At 43.1% G+C, this 20072-nt stretch overlaps 1 protein-coding gene across 2 annotated transcripts in view; it reads right to left on the bottom strand.

Annotated features, from left to right (window-relative positions):
* LOC109899770 (attractin-like protein 1) overlaps positions 1-20072 on the bottom strand; it is a 338304-nt gene that overhangs the window by 139296 nt on the left and 178936 nt on the right. For both annotated transcript variants that reach the window (XM_020495283.2, XM_031835623.1), the window contains 2 exons: positions 10634-10695; positions 27-105 (listed from right to left, as the gene is read on the bottom strand). In XM_020495283.2, coding sequence (XP_020350872.1) covers positions 27-105; positions 10634-10695 — 141 coding nt within the window. The remainder of the gene's footprint in view (positions 1-26; positions 106-10633; positions 10696-20072) is intronic.

The raw sequence follows: 20072 nt of genomic DNA, 5'->3' as shown, positions 1-20072 counted from the left end.
CCACCATGGTTACCAAAAATGAATACCTCTCTCCTCCTGGATGCCCAGCACGTCTGTTTGACCTTCCACACCACCGCTGCCACCAGCAACAGGGACAGGAAACAGCTGCAAGAGAAAACAGCACAATCAATCAACCAGTCAATCAATAAATTGTCGGCAGGCAGCCTAGCTGTTAAGAGCGTTGGGCCAGTAACCGAAAGGTCGCTGGCTTGAATCCCCAAGCAGACTAGGTAAAAAAAATCTGTCGATGTGCTCTTGAGCACTTAACCCTAATTGCTCATGTATGTCGCATTGGATAAGAGTGTCCACTAAATGACTAAAATGTAAATGTGAATTTAATTAGATCATCACCCATTATCTATTCATTCTAGTATTTACATGAAATATAATATAATTTCACAACAGTACCATGAGGTGGTAAGGACAAAAGTAGCTGTACAATCAAAACTATTCTTTAAATATATAATAATGCATAGAACTGGCATGACGTCACAAGGGGGTAGTGACTATTTTAATGGTCTGGCAGTCACATGATCAATATGTTAACGCTTTATTATAACGTTCAGTAATAACCATTTATAAGGCATTCATGAATAGTTTGCTCGCCATTTATTTATTAGAATACTAAATGCTATATAGATAGTTATTCACACAACTTTTGAATAATTTATGAATTATTCATACGATTAGGTGTTCTTTTAAACAATTTTACAAATGACATTTTGCAGTACCTGATCTAAAGTGAGCACTACTAATACTTTAGAAATACTTTAGCAATGTTTTGAATGGCCAGCGTAATCATCTCCTCGAAAGGTTTGTCAACGTACAGTTGTGGCCAAAAGTTTTGAGAATGACACAAATATGAATTTTCACAAGGTTTGCTGCTTGAGTGTCTAGATATTTTTGTCAGATGTTACAATGGAATACTGAAGTATAATTACAAGCATTTCATAAGTGTCAAAGGCTTTTATTGACAATTACATGAAGTTGATGCAAAGAGTCAATATTTGCAGTGTTGACCCTTCTTTTTCAAGACCTCTGCAATCCGCCCTGGCATGCTGTCAATTAACTTCTGGGCTACATCCTGACGGATGGCAGCCTATTCTTGCAAAATCAGTGCTTGGAGTTTGTCAGAATTTGTGGGTTTTTGTTTGTCCACCCGCCTCTTGAGGATTGACCAGAAGTTCTCAATGGGATTAAGGTCTGGGGAGTTTCCTGACCATGGACCCAAAATATGGATTTTGCCTTATGTATGGCAAGGTGCTCCATCATGCTGGAAAAGGCATTGTTCGTCACCAAACTGTTCCTGTATGGTTGGGAGAAGTTGCTCTCGGAGGATGTGTTGGTACCATTCTTTATTCATGGCTGTGTTCTTCGTCAAAATTGTGAGTGAGCCCACTCCTTTGGCTGAGATGCAACCCCACACATGAATGGTCTCAGGATGCTTTACTGTTGGCATGGCACAGGACTGCTGGTTGCGCTCACCTTGTCTTCTCCGGAGAAGCTTTTTTCCGGATGCCCAAAACAATCGTAAATGGGATTCATCAGAGAAAATGACTTTACCCCAGTCCTCAGCAGTCCAATCCCTGTACATTTTGCAGAATATCAGTCTGTCCCTGATGTTTTTCCTGGAGAGAAGTGGCTTCTTTGCTGCCCTTCTTGACACCAGGCCATCCTCCAAAAGTCTTCGCTTCACTGTGTGTGAAGATGCACTCACACCTGCCTGCTGCCATTCCTGAGCAAGCTCTGTACTGGTGGTGCCGCGATCCCGCAGCTGAATCAACTTTAGGAGACGGTCCTGGCTCTTGCTGGACTTTCTTGGGCACCCTGAAGCCTTCTTCACAACAATTGAACCACTCTCCTTGAAGTTCTTGATGATCCGATAAATGGTTGATTTAGGTGGAAGAGGAAGGAAGAACAGAGGAAGACAGAGGAAGAACAATGATTCCAAGCACCACCCTCCATTTGAAGCTTCCAGTCTGTTATTCAAACTCAATCAGCATGACAGAGTGATCTCCAGCCTTGTCCTGGTCAATACTCACACCTGTGTTAAGAATCACTGACATGATGTCAGCTGGTCCTTTTGTGGCAGGGCTGAAATGCAGTGCGGTGGAAATGTTTTTGGGGGATTCAGTTCATTTGCATGGCAAAGAGGGACTTTGCAATTAATTGCAATTCATCTGATCACAATTGCTATCTTCATAATGCCCCCCGTGTACAGCTAGAAAATAGCTTTATAACATTCTGTACATGCAAATTGCCATCATACAAACTGAGGCAGCAGACTTTGTGAAAATGAATGTGTGTGTCATTCTCAAACCCTTTGGCCACGACTGTACTTTGCGGAAGATTTGGTTGCCTTGACAGTTGTCATTTCTCCATGTGCCTGCATAGAGTGCTGCATGTCTATTTACCTTAGAGAAAACTACAAAAATGGCCACCAAAGGGCTAGCAGCACCGAAAACTATGAAATGGACTTACTAGCACCGAATACTATGAAATAAGACTGCGGAGGTAAACCAAGTGAAATATGGGGAAATAGCATGAGATCAATTGGACCCATGGAGTGGGTCAAGGAGAGTGGCCATCTTACACAGAGCAATGTCACATAGAATGATCCCAATGCCAATGCCATCTGGACATTAGATCACACAAAGCCTGTCTTTCAACCAGAGCTTTTACAAGTCCTGGAGGCCAAAGAACCAAACCACCAAGGCAGGAAGTAGTGTAGAAGTCCAAGACAATCGCTATCTTCATAATGCCCTCCGTGTACAGCTAGAAAATAGCTTAGAAGCAATGACCACATCGTAAAGGGCTAAAGAGTTGTAACTAGCGTGACATTTCCAAGCCAAGCCTGCTGAAAGGCTGTGGAAATGCTCTTTCTCATGTGTTCTTCGAAAACCACTTTTTCAGTACATAAACTATCAGACTGAGGAATTTGCCTAATTAGCGATGTGAACCATATACTGACAGTATGGTACATACTTACAGTTGTCACTATAGCTGCATGTGTGTGCAGGTTTGACAGGTTTGATTAAATATAACCGTACAGTACAAGCTATGACCAATTTCTTCACCAATGTCTAAAAATGTAGGGAAAATAAATAAATAATCCTGAAAGTCTCACACAACCCTATGATGGCTGTAGCTCCATATTGCTGGCAGGAGTATAACTGGGACTGTTTGGAACAGACACTTCCTCCCCTCCAACACCCCTCGTTGGCTTGGCCATATTTCAAAGCCCAATCAGTAACAGTCCATCATTCCACATCAAATCTATTAACTCAGCCTGCAATTAATCCCAAACAGGGCGGCTTACTGCACTAATGGGGAGAGGAGAAGACTAACTGTCACTATTAAAGAGGTATTAGGGGGGTTTATTGGGGTTTCTTACACATATAGCTTTAGCCAAGTCATCCGCAACCAATGAGATTCAAACCAATGAGTTCCATGTGCAGTTCTGGGGTGGATGGGAGGGCTGAGTGGGACGGATACAATGTATGTTTCATTGTGTGTGTGTGTGTTTGCGTTTGTGTGTTCATTTTGATCTTGTGTGTGTGTGTGGGGGCGGGGGGGGGGGGGGGTGGTTTTGCTATCCTGACCAAGTGGGGACATTTCTCTGGTCCCCACATAAAAAAGGCTATTTTAGGTGTAGGTTTACAGTTAGGTTCAGAATTAGGGTTAGGGTAAGAATTAGGAGTTGGGGTTAAGGTTAGGGTTAGGGTAAGAATTAAGAGTTGGGGTTAAGGTAAGAGTTAGGTTAACGTTTAGGGTTAGGGGTTAGGGAAAATAGGATTTTGCATGAGAATCAATTGTTTGGTCCACACAAAGATTTTTGAAAGAATGTACAATATTTGCACAATCGGGTGTGTAAAGCATTTGGAGACTTACCCAGGAAGACACAGCTGTAATCGCTGTCAATGGTGATTCTAACATGTATTGACTCAGGGGTGTGAATACTTATGTAAATTCGATATTTCTGAATTTCGTTTTCAATAACTTTGCAAACATTCCTAAAAACATGTTTTCACTTTGTGTAGATGGGTGAGCAAAAAAAAGTCAAGTGGTATCGATACTTTTTGAAGGTACTGTGTGTATGTGTGTTTGTGTGTGTGTGTGTGTGCACGTGGGGCACTGAGGGGCTGAGGGTTAGTTGTTCAGTATTGTGGATTACATGAACATGGGGAAGGGGTTTATAACATGTCCAATCATCCGAACCATTGGAGAACATATCACAAACACCCAGCAGCAAGCTACAAGATCGATACCCAATCCTCCACACACAATCCACAAATGACCAAAAGAAAGACAATTCCATCTGTACACCATAGAGTACCAAGCTGTTAAGCAATGATATTCCCCCAGGCACACAGAATGGCAAAAGGCTGATTTCTAAGGGAGCCCAAATAGTGGATAACACAATCCCAATTTGTTTACCTTTCTATCAGTTACAAAGAATAGCACACAAAGCAGTGTTGTTTGTCAAACTGCCTGGAGTATCCCTCGGGTCGCAGCGGAACAGAATGTTGATAGCCATTTTGAAATAATTGGGACAGCTGATCGAGGCTTATTAGCCACTTAGCTTTGTATATTGTCTCTGTGCTGAACTTGAGCAAGAGAAGAAGGAGAGATGATTTCTAATCAACTTAGAGAGAGGAAACGAGTAATTGGACCAAACTGAACTGCAATGTCACCAATTAGCATTGGGGCTGAAAAGGAGAAGCAGCATAAACACTCCTTCATTGCAACAATTTTGCTTGTTCATTTAGGGAACCGCTCTGGAAAGTGTGAACGAGAGAGAGAAAGAGAGAGAGAAAAAACTATTTAACCACTCTTCAAAGAAAAGCTGGTCAAATTAGCTTTTAGAAGTTAATCAGAGTCTGTTAGAATACTACTTCATGTCGAGAGTTTAGTTTGAGGATGAAATTAGGCGAGAATCTTCCAACCTTTTTTCCCTCTCTCGTTTCTGTATCATGTATACAAGTGTACATATGTTAAAGATATGCATGATGTAACTTAGGAGATAGGAGATCATGTGGCATTGTCACACACACACACACACACACACACACACACACACACACACACACACACACACACACACACACACACACACACACACACACACACACACGGAGTCAGACAGATAGGATGACAGGTGAACTGTACAGTAAAGATAATTGCAGAAATATAAGTAGCTTGGATGAACACTAAAATAGAGGAACAGACACCCAGAGTGTCACTCCAACATATGAAGATATACTAACAGAAAAACAGAAGAAATAAAAGAGAGGCATGTAGAGGGACAAAACATGTCCAAATGATCAAATTACTGTACTGTTGTTACAGTACCTGAAACAAGATAATGACGGTGAAACCTATGACTGCATACTGCCCTAACTCAGGATTGGAGAAAGAGCATGAGCTATGAAAAGCACTGATTTCTAAGGGAAAAGATATCCTCCACTCGGTCTCTCGTTCCCCCCCTCGTCTCTCTCTCGACCCCTCTCTCCCTACCTGGTTCCCGCTCTCTCTCTTTTCCCCTCTCTCTCTCTTTCTCTCTCTGTGGTGCCAGCTCCATCATGTCAGTGTGCTGTGCCCTCAGCCTGCAGGGCCAGACTCACACACAGGGCACCGCAGCTCTGCCGCCCTGCCACTTCATCTCTTATACACACCAATGAAGCACAGCCAACACACACACACACACACACACACACACACACACACACACACACACACACACACACACACACCAAAGCATGCAGACACACACATTCACACACAAACATGCAATGGACAAAGCATACACTCACACACACAGTCACACATACAAAGACCAGAAACTCGTACCCTCTGTGACATGCACATGCATAGCTTACATTTACACAGAAACATCTACAACCATGTTAACATAGCCGCACGTGAACTCCTTTTTCCCCTTGACTAAAGCCTTTAATCAACTGAGGTCACATAGGGCAGCACATACTGCTTCTGCTAAAGCCTTTGAGCTGTGAGATGCAATTGGATGCATCTCACAGGACCCATGATGCACAGGGCTCTGTGGAGGTTTTATTTATTGTAATATAATTATAACTGCACTTGATCACTGAGGTAAACTTAACAAGGCAGGATAAGAGCAAACAGAACAGAGAGTGACATATTGAAAGAACAGCTGTTACATCTGGGGAAAAAGTGGATAAAGTGCATGCTTCAGGTGCTTACTAAAGAAGACAGTGGGTGAGAAGGAAGTATGTGTCACTATGAACAAGACACAGTGGAATAAGCTCTTGGAGCAAATGACTGAACCTTTTGACTGCCCAATGCAGTCAAAAACATGATTTTCCTGTGTTTTATATATACAGTTGATGTCGGAAGTTTACATACACTTAGGTTGGAGTCATTAAAACTCATTTTTCAACCACTCCACAAATTTCTTGTTAACAAACTATAGCTTTGGCAAGTCGGTTAGGACATCTACTTTGTGCAACAATTGTTTACAGGCAGATCATTTCACTTATAATTCACTGTATCACAATTCCAGTGGGTCAGAAGTTGACATACACTAAGTTGACTGTGCCTTTAAACAGCTTGGACAATTCCAGAAAATGATGTCATGGCTTTAGAAGCTTCTGATAGTCTAATTGACATATTTTCAGTCAATTGGAGGTGTACCTGTGGATGTATTTCAAGGCCTACCTTCAAACTCAGTGCCTCTTTGCTTGACATCATGGGAAAATCAAAAGAAAACAGCCAAGACCTCAGCATTTTTTTTGTAGACCTCCACAAGTCTGGTTCATCCTTGGGAGCAATTTCCAAATGCCGGAAGGTACCACGTTAATCTGTACAAACAATAGTACGCAAGTATGAACACCATAGGACCACGTAGCCATCATACCGCTCAGGAAGGAGACGCGTTCTGTCTCCTGGAGATGAACGTACATTGGTGCGAAAGGGCAAATCAATCCCAGAACAACAGCAAAGGACCTTGTGAAGATGCTGGAGGAAACTGGTATAAAAGTATCTATAACCACAGTAAAATGAGTCCTATATCGACATAACCTGAAAGGCTGCTCAGCAAGGAAGAAGCCACTGCTCCAATACCGCCATAAAAAAGCAAGACTACGGTTTGCAACTGCACGTGGACAAAGATCGTACTTTTTGGAGAAATGTCCTCTGGTCTGACGGGAAAAAAAATAGAACTGTTTGGACATAATGACCATCCTTATGTTTGGAGGAAAAAGGGGGAGGCTTGCAAGCCGAAGAACACCATCCCAACCGTGAAGCACAGAGATGGCAGCATCATGTTGTGGGGGTGCTTTGCTGCAGGAGGGACTGGTGCACTTCACAAAATAGATGTCATCATGAGGGGGAAAATGATGTGGATATATTGAAGCAACATCTCAAGACATCAGTCAGGAATTTAAAGCTTGGTCGCAAATGGGTCTTCCAAATGAACAACGACCCCAAGCATACTTCAAAAGTTGTGGCAAAATGGCTTAAGGACAAAAAAGTCAAGGTATTGGAGTGGCCATCACAAAGCCCTGACCTCAATTCTATAGAAAATGTGTGGGCTGAACTGAAAAAGCGTGTGCGAGCAAGGAGTCCTACATCCTGACTCAGTTAAACCAGCTCTGTCAGGAGGAATGGGCCAAAATTCACCCAACTTATTGTGGGAAGCTTGTGGAAGGCTACCCAAACTGTTTGAGCCAAGTTAAACAATATAAAGGCAATGCTACCAAATACTAATTGAGTGCATGTAAACTTCTGACCCACTGGGAATGTGATGAAACAAATAGAAGATGAAAGAAATAATTCTCCATACTATTATTCTGACATTTCACAATCTTAAAATAAAGTGTTAATCCTAACTGACCTAAAACAGGTCATTTTTACTAGGATTAAATGTCAGGAATTGTGAAAAACTGAGGTGAAATGTATTTGGCTAAGGTGTAAAGTGGGGCAAAAAATGATTTAGTCAGCCACCAATTGTGCAAGTTCTCCCACTTAAAAAGATGAGAGAGGCCTGTAATTTTCATCATAGGTACACTTCAACTATGACAGACAAAATGAGAAAAAAGAAATCCAGAAAATCAGAATGTAGGATTTTTTATGAATTTATTTGCAAATTATGGTGGAAAATAAGTATTTGGTCACCTACAAACAAGCAAGATTTCTGGCTCTCACAGACCTGTAACTTCTTCTTTAAGAGGCTCCTCTGTCCTCCACTCTTTACCTGTATTAATAGCAGCCAGTACATGTCCAGGCCCGTCTGAAGTTTGCTAGAGAGCATTTGGATGATCCAGAAGAAGATTGGGAGAATGTCATATGGTCAGATGAAACCAAAATATAACTTTTTGGTAAAAACTCAACTCGTTGTGTTTGGAGGACAAAGACTGCTGAGTTGCATCCAAAGAACACCATACCTACTGTGAAGCATAGGGGTGGAAACATCATGCTTTGGGGCTGTTTTTCTGCAAAGGGACCAGGACGACTGATCCGTGTAAAGGAAAGAATGAATGGGGCCATGTATCGTGAGATTTTGAGTGAAAAACCTCCTTCCATCAGCAAGGGCATTGAAGATGAAACGCATTGAAGATGAAACATAACAATGATCCCAAACATACTGCCCGGGCAACGAAGGAGTGGCTTCGTAAGAAGCATTTCAAGGTCCTGGAGTGGCCTAGCCAGTCTCCAGATCTCAACCCCATAGAAAATCTTTGGAAGGAGTTGAAAGTCTGTTGCCCAGCAACAGCCCCAAAACATCACTGCTCTTGAGGAGATCTGCATGGAGGAATGGGCCAAAATACCAGCAACAGTGTGTGAAATCCTTGTGAAGACTTACAGAAAACATTTGACCTCTGTCATTGCCAACAAAGGGTATATAACAAAGTATTCAGATAAACTTTTGTTATTGACCAAATATTTATTTTCCACCATAATTAGCAAATAAATTCATTAAAAATCCTACAATGTGATTTTCTGGATTTTTTTTCTAATTTTGTCTGTCATAGTTGAAGTGTACCTATGATGGAAATTACAGGCCTCTCTCATCTTTTTAAGTGGGAGAACTTGCACAATTGGTGGCTGACTAAGTAAACTATGTATGTAAACGTCCGACTTCAACTGTATTTCCAAAACTATGAGGTTGGAATAATACTGAAATTGTGAAAATTAAGATTATGCCCTTTTGGTGTAAGAACTATTTGAAAAGGCCGGCTGAAATGGCTAACGAAGCACAATGCACAGTGTTTAATTTGAAAATCAGGAGCTGCCGAGAGCGCGAGAGGGTGGTGGGGGTGGGGGGTTGACCTGGGGCACTCTGAGGTACCGGAAGGGAGGAGAAAAAAAAAATCACCTTTATAATAAAGCACTGCATGCATGTCAATGCATTTGTGTCGTTGCATAGAGCAGTAGAGTAGAGGCATTTACACACAGCCTTTTATAAATGCATTTCATGCCATTCTAAATAATTTTATATGACTGGAGACTTAGGCAGAATCTTTTGTAATACCACACAAATTATCTAAATTACTTTGACTAACAGAAAATCTGAGATCAATAAAAACGACCTTGAATTCATCAATAATTGTGTGGAGACATACTGTAGGCTACAATATGAGGAGGAAATGATAGTCCTAAAAATGCTTTTCAGTTTCACTGACTCAACCAGCTCACTCGCCAGAGATGGCCAATACATTCGTGCCAAAAGCCTATATCTCACTCTTGTTTTACTTTGTAAAACAATATTTGGATGTTGATCAAATATTTTGTTAGCCTACGGCAGACAGATTAGTGTCTTCTACTTTCAGCAGGCACCATTTGGTTTCCAACCTGTTTTCCCGCGATTGTACTTGAAATATTGCGAAAAGCCTGTTTTGTCTGCATGCTGTGCACTGACAGACTTGCTGCGCATTCCCGACTGTAGGCTATGCCTTGTTACTGGGCTACACACAATCCACAGCTTGGCAATTTTCGAAAATAAGTTGTTGATCCTCTGTGGCAAAATTATGCAACGCTGGAGAGATGTGAGTTGAAGGCTCATGTCCATCAGAGTAGAGAGAAAGATCATAGAAAGTGAATCTAATTCTAGTTCTGTGAGAGATACAGGCGTGCTACTCACACAACCATGGCCACAAACATAGGTTACAATGTTACGCAAACCATAAGCCCGGGCCAACCCAACCCAAATCAACTCTTTTTAATGTATTTTTTAAATGGGTGGATCAGCTTAATATTGAGGAAAGAATGTTGCTTCCATCAATGTAATTGTCTGCATAATTTCCAACCCCCCATATATTTTTGGGGGGTAAATATATATATATATATATATATCCATATACATACACGCATGCATACATATACACATACCTATATAGACATACATATATATTTTTTTAATATACAGTCTAAAACAGAGAGGTGCCGGATCCTGTTCCGGCAAGGTCTCTCTCAAATTAAGCACTGACAACGCATGTGATCGGCTCATTCAGTGAAACTGGTTGACTGGCAGAAGATGGCCTGGAGACAGCAGACATAATTAGGTCTGTTGTCTTTTTTTACTAAGCAGAAAGGGATTAACCATGGGAAATTGCATATTTGTTTGCCTTATTAGTTCCATCTAAATGGTACGTACCTGAAAAAGGTGACAAAAAACTGCACCAGGTCCATGATGCTGTTGTGCTGGGAGAAGGCGATCTATGGAAGAAAGGACAGAGAAAAGAAGGATGTGAGAAGGATGTGAGAGACATTGAATACATTACATACAGTGGACAGATTGATAATACTGTAATAAAACATATGTTGCTGACAAGAAACCAAAGTAGACAGAGTTCCCACTAGAATAATTAAACATAGTAGTTTATGCTACTGATTGGCTAGTGTAAATAAATGCATTACTGTATATGGTTATACAACATGTAACAAGGACTCATGTGAAACCGCTGTTTTGTAGATTAATATCTGCTTTACAGCAGGCTAGTGGTTGCTATGATCCTTTACATAAGTTACATAAGGCGACTACTTTTTCTTTGCGATGCAAACTGCCTTAGCTGCAGAATCACATGTTCTCTCCCATTCCATGATTAGTATGAGAGGTGCATGACTGAATCTACCTCCCAGATTTGTAGATCAATTGAATATGGCAAATATACAGTAAATCCAAAGCTCTGAGAGAGACTAAACTATTCAATGGTATATTCAACTATTGTGATTTTCTCATTTGTTAGCTCATGCAAGGGGATATTGAATGGCGTGTTGATATGTTTTCAGGTATAATTTCAAATAAAATGTTATTTGTCAAATGCAGCGAATACAACTGGGGTAGACTTTACCGTGAAATTCTTGCTCATGAGCCATTTCTAAAAATAGTAACACAAGAGGAATAAAATACACAAAAAATGTAGCTATATACAGGGAGTACCAGAACCAGATCAATGTGCAGAGGTACGAGGCAGATATGGATACACACTTATCCAAGATGGAGTAGCAGTCAGACGTCTTTTGTCCTCGTCTTGTCGTGTCCCGTGTATATATATTTTTATATATTTTTCTTCACAGATCTTTTTAAAATAGTTTTTCTAAAACTCAACTTCAAAACACTCTCCTGCAACCCACCTCACCCAATGTGGTGCGGACCTGTTTTTTTCTAAAGTATTATTCACCTCGAATCCGGAATCCCCCAACAGAAGCTAGCCAGCTCACTAGCTACTAGCTAGTAGTCAGCTAACCACTGCTAGCGGTCATCAGCTAACCTTTAGCTAGGAAGGATCTCGCCAGTTTGTACAACGCGAATCAAACCAGAGCATTCCGGACCATATCCCTGGATTCCTACCGTAAGCTCTGGACATTTTCACCTGGATCTTCGCAGCTAGCTAGCTGCACCAATTAGTCTGGAGCTAGCCCATGCTAGGCCCTTTCTCCCGACTTACTAAAGAGGCCCATCAGCAACTCCTGGGCTACAATACCCGGACCCCTTCTACTACCGGTACGGGGCACGGAACCCCACCGATCCTTCACGACTGGACTATGAAGTAATCTGCTCGAGGGGGTACTCAACTGGCCTCTACATCGCGACCACCCCTAATTTCCTATCCACAAGCATCGGCCCACTAGCTGCCTAAAGCATATTGGATTGTTAGCTATCTAGATCCATCTGCCAATTTCTTGGGCCACTATACCTATTTTCCCATTTGGACTTGGACCCCTCTGCTACTCGGAACCCAACTAATCCATCACGACTGGTCTATCGACGTCACCACACACAGGCCAAACAGACTTTACTCCGTCAAGACTTCCCTCTAAGGCCATTCTGCTAGCTTGCTAGCCCCGGTCTGCTAACCTGCTAGCCCCGGCCTGCTAGCTGTCTGAATCGCCGTGTCTACAGCCACCCAGCTACTCACTGAACCCTATGATCACTCGGCTACGCATGCCTCTCCCTAACATCAATATGCCTTGTCCATTACTGTCCTGGTTAGTGATTACGGTCTTATTTCACTGTAGAGCCTCTAGCTCTGCTCAATATGCCTTAACCTACCATTTAGTTCCACCTCCCACATATGCGGTTTAAACGTCTCCAGAGACAATATCTCTCTCATCATTACTCAATGCCTAGGTTTACCTCCAATGTACTCACATCCTACCATGCCTATGTCTGTACATTATGCCTTGAATCTATTCTCTCACGCCCAGAAACCTGCTCCTTTTACTCTCTGCTCTGAACGCACTAAACGACCAGTCCTGATAGCCTTTAGCCGTACCCTCATCCTACTCTTCCTCTGGTGATGTAGAGGTTAATCCAGGTCCTGCAGTGCCTAGCTCCACTCCTACTCCCCAGGTGCTCTCATTTGTTGACTTCTGTAACTGTAAAAGCCTTTCATGCATGTTAACATTAGAAGCCTCCTCCCCAAGTTAGTTTTATTCACTGCTTTAGCACACTCTGCCAACCCATGTCCTAGCCATGTCTGAATCCTGGCTTAGGAAGTCCACCAAAAACCCAGAAATGTCCATCCCTAACTATAATATTTTCCGACAAGATAGAACTGCCAAAGGGGGCGGTGTTGCCATCTACTGCAGAGATAGCCTGCAGAGTTCTGTCTTACTATCCAGGTCTGTACCCAAGCAATATCTGCCTCATTGCCTGCATCCGTAATGGGTCTGCGGTCAAACAACCACCCCATCACTGTCAAAAGATCCCTGAAACACTTCAGTGAGCAGGCCTTTCTACTCGACCTGGCCCGGGTATCCTGGAAGGATAGATATTGACCTCATCCCGTCAGTAGAGGATGCCTGGTTATTCTTTAAAAGTGCCTTCCTCACCATCTTAAATAAGCATGCCCCATTCAACAATTTTAGAACCAGGAACATATATAGCCCTTGTTTCTCTCCAGACCTGACTAAGCTTGACCAGCACAAAAACATCCTATGGCGTTCTGCATTAGCATCGAACATCCCCCGTAATATGCAACTTTTCAGGGACGTTAGGAACAAATATACACAGGCAGTTAAGAAAGCTAAGGCTAGCATTCTCAAGCAGAAATTTGCATCCTGTAGCACAAACTCAAAAAAGTTCTGGGACACTGTAAAGTCCATGGAGAATAAGAGCACCTCCTCCCAGCTGCCCACTGCACTGAGGCTAGGAAACACTTACCATCGATAAATCCACAATAATTGAGAATTTCAAAAAGCATTTTTCTACGGCTGGCCATGCTTTCCACCTGGCTACCCCTACCCCGGTCAACAGCCCTGTTCTCCCCATAGTAACTCGCCCAAACCTCCCCCACTTCTCCTTCACCCAAATCCAGATAGCTGACCTCTCCCCTATTTGACTTAGATTTGTGTGTATGCATTGATGTGTAGGTTATGTGTGCCTTTTTTTTTTTAAATGTACGTAGTTCTGTCCTCGAGCTGTTCTTGTCTATTGATGTTCTGTATTATGTCATTCTGTATTATGTTTCATGTTTTGTGTGGACCACAGGAAGAGTAGCTGCTGCTTTTGCAACAGCTAATGGGGATCCTAATTAAATACCAAATACCCAGAATTGTCAAGTTGTAACAGGAAAGGACCTTCCACAAACTTTCGCCACAAAATTGGAAGAGCAGAATCGTCTTGAATGTCATTGTATGCTGTAGCGTTAAGATTTCCCTTCATTGAAACTAAGGGACATAGCCTGAACCATGAAAAACAGCCCCAGACCATTATTCCTCCTCCTTACAGTTGGCACTATGCATTCGGGCAGGTATCGTTCTCCTGGCATCCTCAAACTCAGATTCATCCATCAGAGTGTCACATGGTGAAACGTGATTCATCACTACAGAGAAACACGCTTCGGCACTTCCATTCTGTGAGCTTGTCTGGCCTACCACTTCGCAGGTGAGTCGTTGTTGCTCCTAGACGTTTCCACTTCACAATAACAGCCTTTACAGTTGACAGAGCAAGGCAGAAATTTGATGAAGCATCCTATGACGGTGCCACATTGAAAGTCACTGCAGTAAGGTAATTCTACTGCCAATGTTTGTCTATGGTGATTGCATGGCTGTGTGCTCAATTTTAAACACCTGTCAGCAATGGGTGTGGCGAAATGGCCAAATCCACAAAATTAAAGGGGTGTCCACATACTTTTTTTTATATATAAGTGTAGTTTGGGTACCATTTATTGAGTATTTAGCAGTCTGGCTATTTAGCAGGCTTATGACTTGGGGGTAGTAGCTGTCTCGGAGCCTGTTGGTCCAAGAGCCAGACAGTACCAGAGTCTTTGGCAATCGGGCCTTCCTCTGACACCGCCTGATATAGAGGTCCTGGATGGTAGGGAGCTCGGCCCCAGAGATGTACTGGGCTGTCCGCACCACCCTGTGTAGCCCTTTGCAGTCAAGGGTGGTATATTTGCCATATCAAGCAGTGATATTTTTTATTTATTTAACCTTTCTTTAACTAGGCAAGTCAGTTAAGAACAAATTCTTACTTACAATGACAGCCTAAGCAACAATAGGTTAACTGCCTTCTTCAGGGGCAGAACAAAATATTTTTACCTTGTCAGCTCAGGGATTTGACCTAGCAACCTTTCGGTTCCTGGCCCAACGCTCTAACCACTAGGCTACCTGCCGCTCCGGTGATGCAGCATAAAATTCCACAATGTGTAGTTTTATATTGTTTATCATTGGCCTGCTTAACGAAGTTTAACCAAGTCCAGTACTGTACATACAATGGCAGTAAACACACAAAATAAACTACAAGGATAAGCATGTGTAACATACACCAAGTCCCCTCTGCTCCCCCACCACACACAAACTAAGTTCTGCCTGTCACAAACTATCACATTTGTCCCAATGATCAACTCTGTTTTCCCCTCCTCCCCATGACAATACCTGTAGAATGTTGGGCCACGCGGAGCCTGCTGTTAATCCAAAGCCACTGCCTTCAGCTACAAGTTGTCAAAAGGGCTTATTTCTACGCTGAAGACATTCACAGAAATGTGATAAGTTTGCAGGCATAATTTATTTAACATATTTTCACTAAGCCAAGAGCAGAAGTAGACCTAACAGAAGGGCTACGAGTATGGTTGTTTTTTAATGTCCTCACATTGAACAGAGGGAAATATGTGCTGTTCCATATGTTTCTGGTAGATCATTCTAGTTCTTATACATAAAAGGTGAGTCAAGACATAAACACATGGCTTTTTGGGAATAATAACCTGTCAAAAACCTGGCCATGTTTTGAAGAATACCTCAGAGGGTAGTTGGCAAAAGAGGAAGGGTTTAAGTGATTTACTGGCATGCACGTTTCTAGTGAAATTGCCTTCCAATGAAAAACATTGAGAAAGGCCGATTTTCGTCCAGAGGGACACGCCATTAAGGGTGATATCAGATGGAAGCCTTGGTCTACAGTCAATGCACTCAAGTATACCAACCCCCCCCCCCCCTCCCCCCCCCCCCCCCACACACACACACACACACATCACAGCTGACGCACGCCGGTGAGGACGGCCCTTCAATTTACGATAGCCACAGTTGGGAAAGCTACAACAATCGATAAGCAGTACGGGGCTGGCCCTCTTCTGCAGGAGACGTACGGCGGTAGCGTCGTCGCCAGGTCTGGTTGGCTCTGGCAGGGCCACATCACTCCTCCTGACATCAAATGCTTGCATGGACAAAATCCCTCCATCATAAAAGAGAATACTTTTCTGTTGTTGTTTTTTTAATCTGAGCACTCGCCCGCCTTTTGCTCTGTTCCATTAAAAAGCTCTTTGAGGAAATTGGAGCACTGTGAGTTTGCTAGAGTCGGATCCCTTTCGGCAGGCATGCAGTTTGGTGTGAAGGCCCAGTTGATGGTGTGTGTTCTGTGATGGATCACTAGGAGCAGTGTTTGTGGTTTAAAGCAAGGCAGGAAGGTGGGAGGGAAATGGCCATAAAACCAGCCACATCTCTGTTGGCTCTGGATCTCTGAGGGCTGGGATTAAAGCCAGGGCTGTGAGGTTAAAAGGGCTTGCAGTTGAATGCCTCACTATAAACAGGTTGAGTGGGGAGTGCAGAACTGAACATGATCACATAGGAGAGTGCTCAATGGTTTACGTAACTTGACGTTAGTGAATAGAAATGTTTAATTAGATCTGTTTAAATATGTCAGTGTGAAAATATGTAAATTAAGTGGAAAGAGTTCCGCTTATAGGGGGATTCTACTACCTTGCCATAACTGAATAGGAACATGTCTATTATAAATAGCCAGAGGTGGGAGCAAGTCACTATTATTTGGGTCGCAAGCATGTCTCAAGTCACAAGGTCCAAGTCTCAAGTCGAGGCCCAACTAGTAGAACGGATCGAGTCAAGTCCAAGTCGTGCATTTAAAGACCAAGACAAGACTCAAGTCTAGTAAAAGAAAATGTAAACAAACAGGCTTTACTTGATCAACTACAAATCTTTGTCTATCTGCCAGACAGCCCTTTTAACAATTTTGTCCACAACATATTTTGATTATCTAATAATACATTTTAACAACCAATTCCAAATGCAAGGTTCATAAGTAAATGATCAATTTCAAGCAATTGCATACCAAAATACCAGCAGGCCTACGCTAGTGATTGTAATTTGGCCAGATCATTTCAAGTCATTAGACTGAAGTCAAAGTCGCATCCTGAGAGTCTTGAGGCTCCAAGTCCAAGTCAAGTCTCAAGTTATTTTATTTTGTATTAAGTCGAGCCTCAAGTCATCAAATTTGTGACTTGAGTCAGACTCGAGTCCACACCTCTGTAAATAGCAGGCCAGCTATATTAATAATGAATAGCGGACTGTCAAAAGATCACATAAGATGATAAATAAGATAATTCTCCCACACACACTCAGTCCCATACCATAGGCCTGTGTTCCACCTACAATCTCTCTCTACTAGAATCAAACTGTTTGGAGATCAGAGGCTAAGTATGTATTGAGTGACAGTGCCCTCTAAAGCTCAACAGTAACCTATTTGAGTTGCAATTACTACGAGTGAGACCAAACCAAGAAAGAGAGGACAGGGAAGAGAAAGTCACAGGCCTCTGAAGTGAATGATATGACTCCAAGGCTCAGAGGCCCAGATTAAGACAGAAGAGTCATTACTGCAGGCCTACGGTGGCCCTCATGTGATGGTCAGAGAGGGAGTGAAGTAACTGTGCTGTTGTCAATTCCCAAAGCCTGGCGAATAACCGCTTGTTTAAAACTACAGTAAAAGAGAGATTTCAACTTATCAACAAGAGATGGGAGAGATAGGCAAAGGGGTCACACAGGGGAGGGGAAAGGAGGGTAACTGTGTGAATGTGAGTCTGTGAAATTAAGAGTGTGTGTGTCCATGAAAGAAAAATCAAAAGAGAGAGAGAGAAAGGTTGAAAGAGCGAGAGTGAGAGAAAGTGCTTCTCCACAGGAGAACTGGACATGTGGTTACTATTAGCATATTCATGAGGAGACCTACTGACCACAGCAAGGCATTAGCTGAGTATGACATCCACCTACACAGCATGCTAATCAGTGATCCTCAGCGATACGTGTGAAACACGTTACCGTTTTCAAGAGTAAACACAAGTACACTCCTTTTAAACCGATAGGTGCTCCACTCAATCATTCCTCTCAGAGTTTATATCCTGTATGTATATGAATTCATTGGTAAGTGTCATGTTTGCCCCAGCTACAAAATGGTCTTTGGTATATAAATATTGAATGAAGTCATGAAGTCGTATAGCGAGCTATTTGACCAGTTGTGTTACATTGCGTTTTTCTATTTGCCATACATTGATCAAATCAAATTTTATTGGTCACATACACATGTTTAGTAATATCAAACAATTTCACAACAATACACACAATAAACAAATCTAAAGTAAAGGAATGGAATTAAGATCATATAAATATTTAGAAAAGCAATGTCGGCGCGAAATAGAATAAAATACTGTAGAGTAGAATAAAATACAATAAATACATATGCAAAATATGTAAACATTATTAAAGTGAATAGTGTTCCATTATTAAAGTGGCCAGTGATTTCAAGTCCACGGATATAGGGCAGCAGCCTCTAAGGTGCTAGTGATGGCTGTTTAACAGTCTGGCTTTGAGTCTGGCTTTGAGATAGAAGCTGTTTTTCAGTCTCTCTGTCCCAGCATTGATGTACCTGTACTGACCTCGCCTTCTGGATGATAGAGCGAGAGATAGAGGGGTGAACAGGCAGTGGCTCGGGTGGTTGTTGTCCTTGATGATCTTTATGGCCTTCCTGTGACATCGGGTGCTGTAGGTGTCCTGTAGGGCAGGTAGTTTGCCCCCGGTGATGCGTTGGGCAGACCGCACCACCCTCTGGAGAGCCCTGCGGTAGCGGGCAGTGAAGTTGCTTATTTCCCTGGCATCACACTCCCAGGGCCCTCATCTCCTCCCTGTACACTGTCTCGTCATTGTTGGTAATCAGGCCTACTACTGTTGTGTCATCTGCAAACTTGATGATTGAGTTGGAGGCGTGCGTGGCCACGCAGTCGTGATGGAACAGGGAGAACAGCAGGGGGATGAGCATGCACCCTTGTGGGGCCCCTGTGTTGAGGATCAGAGAAGTGGAGGTGTCGTTTCCTACCTTCACCACCTGGGGGCAGCCCGTCAGGAAGTCCAGAACCCAGTTGCACAGGGCAGAGTTCAGACCCAGGGCCCCAAGCTTAATAATGAGCTTGTAGGGTACTATGGTGTTGAATGCTGAGCTATAGTCAATGAACAGCATTCTAACATAGGTATTCCTCTTGACCAGATGGGATAAGGAAGTGTGCAGTGCAATGGCGATTGCATTGTCTGTGGGTCTATTGGGGCGGTAAGCAAATTGAAGTGGGTCTAGGGTGGCAGGTAAGGTAGAGGTGATATGATCCTTGACTATTCTCTCAAAGCACTTCATGATGACAGAAGTGGGTGCTACGGGGTGATAGTGGGGACAGCAGACTGGGATAGGGAGAGACTGAATATGCCCGTAAACACTCCAGCCAGCTGGTCTGCGCATGCCCTGAGGACGCGGCTAGGGATGCCGTCTGGGCCGGCAGCCTTGCAAGGGTTAACACGCTTAAATGTCTTACTCACGCCTGCCACGAAGGAGAGCCCACAGTCCTTGGTAGCAGGCTGCGTCGGTGGCACTGTATTATCCTCAAAGCAGGTAAATAAGGTGTTTAGCTGTCGGTGTTCGCGACGTGGCTGGTTTTCCCTTTGTAGTCCGTGTAGTCCGTGATTGTCTGTAGACCCTGCCACAGGAAAATAACCTCACACTCAACAAAACTAAGGAGATGATTGTGGACTTCAAGAAACAGCAGAGGGAACACCCCCCTATCCACATCGATGGAACAGTAGTGGAGAGGGTAGCAGGTTTTAAGTTCCTCGGCATACACATCACAGACAAACTGAATTGGCCCACTCACACAGACAGCATCGTGAAGAAGGCGCAGCAGCGCCTCTTCAACCTCAGGAGGCTGAAGAAATGCGGCTTGTCACCAAAAGCACTCACAAACTTCTACAGATGCACAATCGAGAGCATCCTGGCGGGCTGTATCACCGCCTGGTACGGCAACTGCTCCGCCCTCAACCGTAAGGCTCTCCAG

Source organism: Oncorhynchus kisutch, linkage group LG11, assembly GCF_002021735.2.
Source record: "Oncorhynchus kisutch isolate 150728-3 linkage group LG11, Okis_V2, whole genome shotgun sequence".
Lineage (NCBI taxonomy): Eukaryota > Metazoa > Chordata > Actinopteri > Salmoniformes > Salmonidae > Oncorhynchus > Oncorhynchus kisutch.
Note: the sequence above shows the minus strand (reverse complement) of the source record. Positions and strands in the feature narration are given on the sequence as shown.